The sequence below is a fragment of the Lissotriton vulgaris genome, chromosome 5 (assembly GCF_964263255.1).
Source record: "Lissotriton vulgaris chromosome 5, aLisVul1.2, whole genome shotgun sequence".
Taxonomy (NCBI): domain Eukaryota; kingdom Metazoa; phylum Chordata; class Amphibia; order Caudata; family Salamandridae; genus Lissotriton; species Lissotriton vulgaris.
Window position 1 is genome coordinate 716,186,405 of NC_141693.1, and position 12,675 is coordinate 716,199,079.

The window sequence follows — 12,675 nt, forward strand, 5'->3', positions numbered from 1 at the left end:
TCCCACTGGGCGACGGCGTACATCAGATATCACTATACCCTGATGACCTATTGGTCTTTGTCCGGGATGTGGGCCACATACCGGAGCTGTTAACCCAACTGTTAAGCCGCTTTGCCGGTCTATCGGGCCCCGCGTAAATGCAGGCAAGTCGTGCCTCTATGCCTTTAGCAGCGAGGTTGCTGATCCGGAGTATAGCCTCCATGGTACACGAGTCCAGTGGCGGGCGGACACGTTTAAGTATCTGGAGATCCAGATCTACCGCCAACCGGCAGACCTGTTGGATGGGAACTTGGGAAGAGCGGTGACGGCGCTCAAATCTCAGATCAGTTTCTGGTCCACGCTTCCCCTAACACCCACGGGCAGTGTAGCTCTGGCCAAAATGGTGATTCTCCCCCGCCTTTTATGCTATTTTGCGAACCTGCCCTTGTTCATACCTGCGCCTTTCTTCTCCAAACTTAACAAAATCCTGCATGACTTTGTATGGGGCGCGTCCCTTCACCGTCTGGCGCTCGGAAAACTGTTCTTACCCACAGACAAAAGTGGATTGGCCGCTCCCTGCTTTGAACACTTACCTGGCAGCACAACTTCAATGGATTGCCCGCTGGCTGGCAGATAGGGGTAGGGACGACACCGCCACTGGCGAACCGCCCTACACGCTGGAACGGATCACCGCGCTCTTTCACCCGCTAGCGGTGCCGGTGCGACCCACCCCGCTCTTACTGGCGGTGGCATACAAGTGCTTCCGCAGGGCACTGCACCTTCCGAGGAGTTGCTCCCGTATGCACCTGCGGTGCCACTGGAGGGTTCGCCAGGGGGTCCTCACGCACCGCATGCTGGAGCAGTGGCAAGAGGCGGACGTCCAGACGTTAGGAGACTTATACCAAGATGGAGCATTGGTTCCCTTTGAGACGCTAGTCGCAGACGCCCGGCTCCCCCCCCGGGGGGTTCCTGATGCACCACTCCCTCACGGCCCACATGGCGGCCAAATGGGGCGATGTTGCGGAGGAGCCAGTGCAACACTTGACAGTGCAATACCTGCATGTCATGGGCAGGGGCAGACATCTAATTAAGTGGTTTGCTGCATCCCTACGGACCCACATGGAACTAGATCTGACCCCATTTCGCGGAAATTGGGAGCGGGACATGGGACGAGCGCTGGTGGACAAAAAGTGGGAAAAGATCCTTAAAAGCCCGGTGCGCATCCCCAGAAATATGCGCTTTCACCAGATCCAAGTATTTATAGTCCACAGGGCCTATCTTACCCCTGACTTAATAAACAGATACTTCCACAGGATGGACGGGTCTTGCCCTCGGTGTGGCAAGCTGAACGCGGACTTCCTTCACCTGTTGTGACACTGTCCAGGACTTGGCACCTACTGGAATGATATTAGTGTTCTACTTACGCGATGCACTGGCCGTGCCGTCCCTTGCAACTGGCCTGAATATCTCTTACTCCACTGCAAGAGGTCGGCCAAGGATAAAGCATCGTCCCGCTTTCTGGATTTGGGGATGGTAACAGCGGCCCGATGTCTCACTAGGAGATGGAAGGCGAGGGACTCGCCTAATGTGTGGGCTTGGACTTTGTCCCTCCTATCGTGGGCCCGAGCAGAATGGACTGCCATCCGGAGGGAGGAAACAGTGGACCTCTGCAAGGAACCCATGGCGGAACACTGGGAGCGCATGCTTAACGCTTTGCAGGCAATAGAGAACACCTCGGGCGAGGGGGTGGCGGGGGACTAAGCAGGTACAGTGGGTGGAAGAGGGAGGTGCGCAGCGGGTAGCACGTCTGGCACACTGACGGGTGCACAATATGTAATTGAGGCGAGGAAGCAACAAAAATGGTAACATGTAGGCTTTGGGGGGCGGCTGGGATAGTAGACGGGGGAGCGGGCCTAAGAGATGGAAACAGGGACAAATTGTGCTGTATCCTGGTGACAGTGCCGCAGTTTGATGTTTCTGTTTATCGCAAATATTTTCTTTGCAGTTGGACTATACACGTAAGATTTGTCTTTTCACGCAGAAAAGGAACACATTGACTCTTTAATAATGCGGGCATGCCTGGACTTGCATGCTATTTTGTGTACCTATTGTAGCGCCTCATTTATATGCTGCGTTGCCAGTGCGCTATCAACCAAGCAAGGTTGAAGAGCTGTCTGTCTTAGTTACAATGATGTACCCAATGTAATGTTGAAATATATAAATGCCAATAAACAGATTTGACAAAACAAAAAAAAAAAAAGAACGACAACTTGACTAGACACAATGCCTAGAGCACGTAGAATCGCTGGGACCCCAAGGAACTACCCAAGGTATTGACACAGGGGAGACGCGTGCAGTTTGAGAACACAGCCGTGAGCTCTGTACAATCCTATGGAAAGTTGCGGTAAGAATTTTAAAGATTAGGGAGGACACTTCGGAGAGGACTTGGCTTAAAAGGTTCTCAGGCCAGCACCCATGTGAGCACTGGAGTACTCGTGTTACCTCACCCAGGGAAGCCGGGTGCATAGGTGTCAAATGATATCAGGAATCGTTGCCATCTTCAATGGCGAGTTGCTGCAAAGTGCCCCTGCCGTGGAAAGGAAAAGTCTCCGGTGTGATCCACGCCTGGATCGGAGCTGTGAAGAACCTGACATCAGAGGGAACAGAGTCTGGGTCACTTCAGGGTACCCGGGGCACGGTAGACCAATGCCCACTAATGTCGGGTGTTTCAGGTGCTATAAGGTGAAGCTCGACTCCGCTGCCACGGGGACCAGGAGACGTCGACCAGAGTCCACAGGCGAGCTGTCTCACGAAGGATATCGAGTGCTGGGGGGGGGGGGGGGTGGGGTGGGTGGGTTGGGGAATCGGTGTCCAGATCGGAGACCAACAAGCCTTGTCAATAGCAACCCACGCTGTGAGAGTAAAAAGACTTCGGTGTGGACCAGCAAGGTCCTGGTGCCTCCCCAAGCGATGGAGAGTCAGGGCACTTCGCAACCAGGTAAGCCTGTTGAAAGTTACAGTCCCCTTCTCAGGGACCCACAAGTCGACGGACCTCAAGAGGAATCACTAAATACCAGCCCACGGTCACTTGTGGTGTGTAGGCCAGTAATCTTCGCTGGAATCACTACTCTGGGTCTAGACTACAAGTAGCAAGAAGCACAGCCACCGGGATCGCCAAGAAGCATATGCTTCTGCAAATGTGAGTAGTGTCCAGGGGTTCGGGTTGCACAGTCCCCACAAGAGTTTTGAATCTCAGGTTTGCTGAGAGCACGGATCGGCCTCGGGGAAGCTTAGAAACCCACCTCCTGTGTTGCAAAGTCTTCGGAGTCCTTCAAGAGCTGCGTAGTTGCAAACCAGACAGCTGCGTCTTTGGTGCCTGCCTTGCAGGGGAGTAACTCCTTTACTCCAAGTGAGATTCTTCGGTCATCCAACGAAGTGTAGATAGTTGAAGTTCTGGGATTCTGTAGCAGAGTTTCGTCCAGGTAAATCTTAAGTCCTGTAGTCAGGGGTTCCTACTTTATACCCAAAGAAGGGGTGGGACAAGCTCTGGGGACCCACCTATGGGAGGTTCGGGACAGAGGTGTGGCTACACCCATGTCCTTTGTCCAGTTTTGCGCCAGAGCAGGGGCTGAGTGCCCCTGCAACCGGTTTGAGCTGAACTATGCACAGGGACACCAAATGTGCCCCCAGTGCAGGCATCAAAGCACCCACCCAGCCCCAATACACTAAATACTGTATGGGAGGTGGTCACACCGCCCCGTGACAGGAAACCTATTGTCCAGCCTCCCCTGCCGGAGTTTAGTCCCGCTGCAGGAGATCAGACGCGTGTCTGTGGCTGGCAGCATCCACTTTGTGATGCCAGGGTTCTGTGAAGCTGGTACCGGGTGTACCAGTGTAGTCCTATTTCTCCCTCTAGGAGGGTGGAAAATTACCTCCCCGCCAGGACTGGCAGGGAGGTATGATTCCAAGGTGTTGGTCACCAAACAGGATATGCTTCCTTGCAGCCATTTCAAAGATAGCATTTACCACGAGGTTATAATGCACCTAAGAGTATATGGTTGGCGACATCATAGGACAACCCCGGAGTATAGATTTCGAAGACTGCAGAGGGGCCTGCCATGCATGGGCACCCTCTGACACAAAACCCAGCACCCTGCCCTCAGGATTGATGAGGCCTGCCATAGGTGTGACTGATAGGTTTATATGTGCAGTGATATAAGGTAGATATAGGGAACCTATATCTAAGTAAGGGGTGCATACACCACCTTACACAGGCTGCTGTAGCAGACCTGTTGTGTTATTCTGAATGGTCTCTCAGGGGTGGCATAATACATGCTGCAGCCCCTGAGAGACCTCTGGGGTACCTATGCCCTGGGTATATAGGATACCATATACTAGGGACGTGAGACGGTACCCCAGAATCCAACCTGTGGTGTATCTAAAGTACATGCAATCATTTTAGAGAGGAAGCAGCTAGGCTGGGGCCCTGGATAGCAGGGTCCCAGCCAGACTAAAGTCGAAAAACAGTGAACATCAGCAAAAAGTGGGGGTATCTATAAGAAGTAGATCCTACTCTCCAACAGGTATCCTCTTGGCCACATTGGGGAGGAAGCCAAGAGGACCTAATAATGAGCATACTGGCATTGAGGCAAAGGCTGATAGTCTACTGTACAACTATTGTTTGCATCTTAATTATTTCATAATTCATAATACAACAAAGGACTAATGCAGGCTAAAACGGACATCCAATTGAATCCATTAATGGCACCAGCACAGAATGAACTGATGTGGACCATGGCGCCAGATTAGAAATCTGGACCAGCTTCATTACGAGTCTCAGATCAGGTCCCGAAGGGGTTGTCTTGGATGAGGCCAACTAGTAAAAGTCTTACTGAAGATCCGTGCAGCTGCATTGGTCCCGAAGTTACAAGAAAGAGAGCCGTTAGCATCTGGAAAATTTGAAGTATGGCCTTCTTGAAGCAAGTTATCTGCTGAGAGGATAACAAAATCATGCACTACAGCCTGAGTAAATTACGGTCCCTAAGTGTCTCATGTGTTAGACAGTAATATTTGGCAAAGGTATGCGGAGGGGATCAAGTGACCACCCAGCAAATATCACCCATGGCAATGCCCCTGAGAACAGCAGTAGAAGCCACTAGATTCCTGGTGGAATGGGCACAAATGCCAGTCTTTTGGTAAAAGATTAAGAAATATTAATGCAAACATGCAATGGTAATCTTGATCACCGCTTTTCCTTGCTTGGCTCCAGAGAAGTCCTCAAAAGGCTGATTATCTACTCGGTCCAGTCTTGTATGGAAAATGCGGTAGGAAGATAGATACACCTTTCGGCAAAAACAACGGGCAGGTATGAAGGATCAACATTGGTGGGTAACACACAGTGAATGGAGGCCAGAAGGAAAGGGCGTGCAACTTTCCGACCTAAAGGGGCTAAGTGATCACTAATAGAAATACAGTTTTAAGACTAAGCAGGCAAACTGAGCATCGGTTCAAACGAGAAACCATAACAAAAGTTAATACCAAACCTAAATCCCACTGCAGAATAAAGGATATGAGAAGAAGCACATACAACTCTCATTTCTAGAAATACAGATCTACGGGTGACCTTAATAAAGAGGGGTGATCAAGAAGACACACAAAGGCAGCAAGAACAGCCAAATCGTATTCACAGTGGCAAGCCCTGTTGTGCAAGGGAGACTGAAAAACAAAATTCGAAAGGTAAGACTGGAAAGAATTTGAAGCATGCAAACCCACTGCAATAATCAATTTAGGACCAATGGTCAGCATAGACTGTCTTGTTAGCAGGTTTTCAGGCAGCCTGGATTATATCCTCTACCTATGGTGGCAAGCAAAGGTTTTCACACCGACACAACTTACTCAATCTCTACATGTATAAATGAAGTGTGTCAGGGCGAGGGTGGGAAATCGGATCATCTTTTGGAGAAAGCAGCTCTATTCTGCGTGAGAAGACTTGAGTTCGAATGCAGAGTTCTACCAGTTCAGCAGACCAAAATTATTTATGTAGGGACATCCCAATATGGAGAAGGTCATATCTTTCACTTCAGGATGCAGATCCCATTCAGGATCCTGCAATGAAAAGTGATTTAAGATGTACCTGGACACCACCAAGAAAATACCCAACTGCAGAGTCCCTCACCACAGGTGCGAGGTTTCCCAACTTAAGGTCAGAGAGCCCACATAGGTCAGTCTATGATGTAATCTAAATTATGGCTTTGTCCGACAACTATCCCCAAAACTGATGCATGAAAAGCCTTCAGGACAAATCCAACTGTCATAACTTGAGAATACTGTTGTTCATACTTTGATCTGGCATGTACTAAAGGTCTCTATCCATTACTTCTGCCAAATCAGTGCCCCAAGTCAAAGAGGAGGCATTGATAAGAGTTGTCTGCAACTGCCAAGAACTTAAGGGTCGACCTACTGCAATCTGATGGGTGAAAAGGTATAGAGTGGAATGCAGTCCCAAGTGATTATATCAGTGGTTGAGATTAATTCAAGCATTCCTCCTGTATTTTGTTGTTTGTACCAGTAGACGTTCTAAAAGTGCAAAATGTATGACAAGGGCCCTATGCTCACTGTCTCAAAGGGCTCCAGTAATAATACCTCAATGAAACAAACTAAGTAGGCCAAAATCGATATGGGATTCCTTATGTTGCTGGCCAGAGGGAATATGGCCTGTTAGGTAGGGCTAGGCTGTTCTTACTTGAGCAGGACCAACAATAATTTCCATATTGCTGGTCTGTGTCCAGCGTAGTATGACGGGTGACAAATGATGGACCAGAATGCAGCCCTGCACGATCACCAGAGTGAAGATTAATTGAAGCATTGCTCCCAGCACTTTGATGTTTGTGGCTATAATCTCTGTTAGGCATGTCCAAGGCAACAGAATCCTAGCCAAATAGCTCGCTCGTCTGAGCGAATATCTAGCCTTTACTGAATGACTCTGCCAGGGGTTGGTCCCGAACAAGGCTCTAACTTTTTTCTCTCTCCACTCGAATAATGTCCACTGACTGAGTTTTGCTGAAGTGGGTTGGGGGAGGGGTGTTAGTGCCACCTGGCAGCGCTGAAAAGCTAATGATCGGGAAAAGATGGTCAGAAACAATCTAGTTCTGGGAAGATTTTCACGAGGATAGGATTCTACATTAAGAACTATCCACCAGAAAAGCTAGAGCAGCATTGCTACTTAGACCACTGCTGTAGGAAGGTTTGGTGTTTCTATAGGACAAAACTGAATCAATTGTGAGCAACTAGTTGAGATTATAAGAGGCAAAGAAGATTCAAGGAGCACAAGAGGGGGGGTTGAAGGGAAACCTCATTGGCAAGACCGCGAGGTAGATTCCACTACAACATATGTCAGAGACACAATCTGAACGCAATGCTTCGCCTGTTCTCAAGAAGAGAAGTTGGACATTCTTAGCCTGGCAAATAGGACAACACAGTATAATTCCTGTTCAGGTTGGTCTGGAAGTAGAGATATTTCAAGGCAGGGGTGCCCGGTCAGGCCCATTTTTCTTTAACTAGTGATCAACATTTCAACAATTGACCGAGGCACTTTTTCTGGTGTTTCTTGTTACAAAACAGAAAAACTGGCAGCTGAAGTTCTGGAAACAGGAGCCACCTTCTGCTCTCAAAACTTACCTTAAAAGCACACGAATCACCATTGAATCTCTGATGGAGGGGCACAAGGGAGGAGAAAGGCAAATGGAGCTACTCAGTGAGGGAACTCACAGTAGTGAACAAAGAAATTAGCAGGGTTTGTTTTTTATCCACTTTTTTATTAAACCCCACAGTTTATGCAAAATAAAGGCGGTATGACCATTTCCCACCCATCTCTGAAATCACCACATATACCATGATGTGATGTAAACTCCTCAATTTGGTTAATTCCAAGCAGCCCTAGGCTTGTATCACTGACCCACCATTGACATAATCTTTTGCTGTAACCTTATCAAATGCATGACTATTTTTAAAAACCTACAAACACAGTTAATTAACTTTCCCCTCTATACATTTCACACAGCACTTTGCCTTGCATGTATGTCTCAATGTTGCTAGTAATTGTTAAAAGGAGACCTTTAAAGTGGAGTCCACTAAAATTGTGCGCACTTCCTAAAATGTGTAAATCCTGCCAGTTAACTGTAGTGGAGAGACACAAGCAACAAAAATAAAATAAAAAGCTTACACGTGGATTGAGGCAAAAAAAATTAAGTAGTCTTTAATTTCAAGGTAGCTAGCACTTGTGCAATCAAACCTACATTGTGTATTCTGAAGAGACAGAGGGCTACTACATGAGCACACCACTTGGCACCAGCTCCACAAGTGCAGCTGCACGAGGTTATTCTGCAGCGGTCAAACATCACAGCAACGTTGTAGGCTCCTTTTGGTGGTGCCATTTGAGGTGGGATCACAGTGGCACTCAGATGAAATCCTGTTGGAGAGAAATGAGAGAACTGTACAAAATCCTTTTACCTAGAACTAAATTTCTAAAGGCCAGCACAGAACAGTTCTTTCTAAATGTCCCTTGCCCACTTACTAAACAAGATTTTTGGTCCTCACAAGCTACTTTCCATTAACCCTCACCTATATCTTCCTCAGTTCCTCCTGCCTGATCAGCAATATTCGTAAGGCTCACTTCCTGAGACCTTGTATAAAACCTGCACCATTATATCAGTTTGTCTCTAAAATATCTAGGATATGCATGTTACTTAACAATAAGTGTTCTCCTGATCTGGATTCGCCACTAATTCACTGTTTGGAATGGAATACTCGCAGACTGCTCTGAAAAAGTATTATCACAACCAAAAAGCATAGAGCAACAAACTGTTATAAGTGAACTCTTGCTTCAGACAGCTGCTGTGATATGCAAATCACAAAATTGAATGTTAGCAAATATCACTACACCTATCCCATCACCGAACTCAGGTTCAAATTTGTATTGAAACACTAATAACATTTATGTTGATAAAGAAAAAAAACAATATTGCATGCTCATAGAGGAAAACAAAAGACAGTGAGTGGCCAACACCTTACACTTACACTTGTAATTATACATAGATTCTAACTCAAACATACCCCATGAGGCATACACTACACATGTAAACCTCTACAGGACAACTAAATGATAACTCACACAGACCATTACGGACAAATAGGATCTCACAAGAAGACCCTTATGGCCTTCTGGAGTCATACAAATTAACAAACACAGAAGTCACGTCCAAAGAACCTACAAGATACCAATCAGAGGCACACTAAAACATGGAGAGAAACCCTCATGGGAGACCTCTTCCACACAAATCATCAATAAATCCGGATGTCCAGGCTAACCAATCAACACTACTGAGCCAACAAAAAAATGTCTGATCCACAACTGTCGATCTTTGCTTAAACATAGCACTGAAACTGCGGAAGTAATCATCTCATACAAAATCTACAATGCATTCCTTACAGAAACATGGCTGAATGACACTGTGGTTCCCATAATAGATCTACTAGTTCCCCCATGATAGATCTCCTAGTTCCCCCAGGCTTCACCACAACACACTGCGACAAAGATGGAAGAAAAGGAGGAGGCCTAGTGGTCATCTACAAGGACACCTTCAAATCAATACTTTTAAAACTGAAAATACTCCACTTTTGAATATCTAGGAATTAACCTGACTTTAGCTTAACCTTCTGTAAACAAAATACACACAATGTATCATCCACCAGGAAACCAACAGCTTTTCTCAGAACATCCAACGGATTTCATAACTCAGCACTCACTCCTGGAAACCAACAACATAGCCTTAGGTGACTTCAACATTCACTGGAAAGACACCAATAACACCCTGATAGCACACCCGAAACACTTAATTGAAAACAACAACCTAAAACACTGTGTCAACCACACAAACAAAAAGGAAGCAACATTAGACCTGCTAATAGCCTAAGGTGAATTTTTAAGTCTTGCCACCATTCAACCTGTAGACAGGTCAGACCACCATATCTTTCACTTACACTGTAACACAGAACACGAAGATATCAAAGGACAAGCCCACAGACCCAAATGTTGGATTAGAAACACAAAACAAAAACAGATGAATTAGCAGATAAGATCAGCTCCAACATTTCTCCCTCCAACAAGCTCTACTTAGTGGAAGACCTAACAATACAATACAACAAAATACTATCAGACATACTCAACCAAGCAGCCCCAGTAAAACACAAGAAAGTAAGAAAGAAACCATCATGCCTATGGATCAAAAAGGAACTAAATGAAGACAACTCAGACGAACGGAAATAAACTGGAGGCAGGACCCCTCTCCCTATAACCTGAAACTACTACATCAGGAGAGAAACTGATACAAAAGCACATCTTTAAAATTAAAGCATGTGTCTTCCAATTGCAGCCAGACTAAATAAATAATTGCCCAAAACAACCCTACAAATTCAACAGACAACAAACACCACACCAAAAACAATGGTAAAAGTGGAGAAATGTGATAACTTATTGAAGTTCTTTACAGAAAAAAAGCCACGAAAATAGAAGCATCCTTGAGCAACAACCTTGACAACAAGGACTCCCCAACGGGGACACACCCACACCTAAAACAAATGACAGAGGACCCAGAGACAATGGCACATACACTCCCACTGTTCTTGAAGAACAATGCAATATGGCAGACATTCATAACACTTTAAGAGAACAAAATCATCAAGATCATATCAAATCTAAATCCAACAGTTCACACTGCTGACTCCTTCCCATCACAACCAACAAAAACTCAAATACATCATGGCGCCTACATTGACCAATATCATTGCTTCACTAACCCATTGCACAATGCCAGATTGCCTTAAATTAGGACAGGTCATCCCACTCTTAAAAGTGGGGTGCAGACACCCAAAATCTTAACAACTTCCACCCAGTAACCAATCTACCTTTCCTAGTTAAAGCCCTTGCAAAATGCGTACAATCCCAGCTCAGTCAACACATAGATGAGCAAAACCTTCGACATACTTCAGTCTGGCTTAAAAATAGACTGCAGTACAGGAACAGCCATACTAAACATAATTCATGACATATATAGGATGCCTGACACAGAGAACTCAAGTCTGGCAATACTTCGAGACCTTTCTTCCGCCTTCAACACAGTTGACCACACAACACTACTAAACACCCTAGAATCACGCATGGTAATCAAGGGCACAGTTCTAAAATAGTTGATCTCAAAATGCGATGAGTGATTGATTGATTGAAACCTTAACAGTCACTCACAACTAGTCAAAATGAATGACTCACTATTTAACACAGTCCCAGCCAACCAAGGTGTCCCCTGCAAGGCTCAATCCTGTACCCCATATTATTCAACCTATACATGGAACCACTGACAATGATCCTGAAATAATCTACCTTCAACTCCCCCCTATACAAGCACAACCTTAATGTCACTTCACCAAAGGCTATCCTCCACCTAAATAAGATACTAATGGAAGTGCAACACTGGCTAAATTCAAAACACCTAATTGCCAACCATAAAGAGACCAAATCTTTACTAATCTCCCATCAAAACAACATTTCTCAGAATGGATTTCTCAACTGGATGCTCTTAACTGGCAAACAACAATAGCAGACCACACTACATCACTAAGGATCACACTAGTCAAACATCTCAAAATGACTACCCACATACATATCATAGCAAGACATGCCATGCACAATCCCAAACTCATCAAAAAAAAATCAGAGCCTTCATGTCAGAGGAAAACCTCAGAGATATGATCCAAGCCATGGTGATATCCAGACGGAAACGCAACCCTCACTGGTACAACAAAAACCCACATAACACGAATGAAAGCAAAACTAAATTCTGCAGCCCGGCCAATTTCAGGAGAGAAATGTCCCAACCACATCACACTCATTCTTGCAAGACTTAAATGGATACCAGTTGAAGCAAGATGCACCCTCAAAATAGCCTGAATCACACACAAGGCCATGCATCAAAAAAATAAAACTATCAAACAGACTGACCAGATCAAGATGAAACGGCACACTCAGTAGCACAGACACACTGTTTCTGGAACCACCGAAGTTCAAAAAACATAGCTCATACACACGCTCACTCACCCAAAACGCACAAAGTTTATGGAACTCCATTCCACTGGAAATAGATGCGAATCCATCAACAGCCTACTTAAAGAAAAGCACAATATCCTTACTATTAAAAAGACACCTTGGTATAATGAAGTTATAAGCCTGCCAACACTAGTTGCCAAACCCGATGGGACCGCACTACATAAAATAGCTGGCCTATTGCCTTGAAGGAAGTATAAACCAAACTGTACCTCCATACCAAGAAGCCCTCAAATTCCAAGCAAATCAACAATTGGCAGCTATATGGAAAAACGCAGTACTGAAGACAGCACTGGGGTGGCTAACAAACAGATTCTTGGAAATAAAGAGCAAACTATCTACCCCTCACAAAACTTACAATCTTTAAATCCCTATTACCAGACTGGGTGAAACTGGACAGTGACCTCTGATATGTGTTAAAAACCTATTTACAGAGAAACCTTTTATGTGTATTGTACAGCGCTTTGATACCCTTTGGGTCATGTATGCGCTAAATACAACTCTCAAATAAATAAATATGACTATCTGCATGATCAACTCCT

At 45.6% G+C, this 12,675-nt stretch overlaps 1 protein-coding gene across 1 annotated transcript in view; it reads right to left on the reverse strand.

Moving 5' to 3' along the window:
• Nucleotides 1-12,675, reverse strand: part of ZSWIM8 (zinc finger SWIM-type containing 8) — a 2,802,584-nt gene that overhangs the window by 2,355,920 nt on the left and 433,989 nt on the right. Inside the window, exon 4 of the mRNA XM_086922151.1 lies at nucleotides 8,274-8,446. Within this exon, the coding sequence (XP_086778277.1) occupies nucleotides 8,274-8,446 (173 nt within the window). The remainder of the gene's footprint in view (nucleotides 1-8,273; nucleotides 8,447-12,675) is intronic.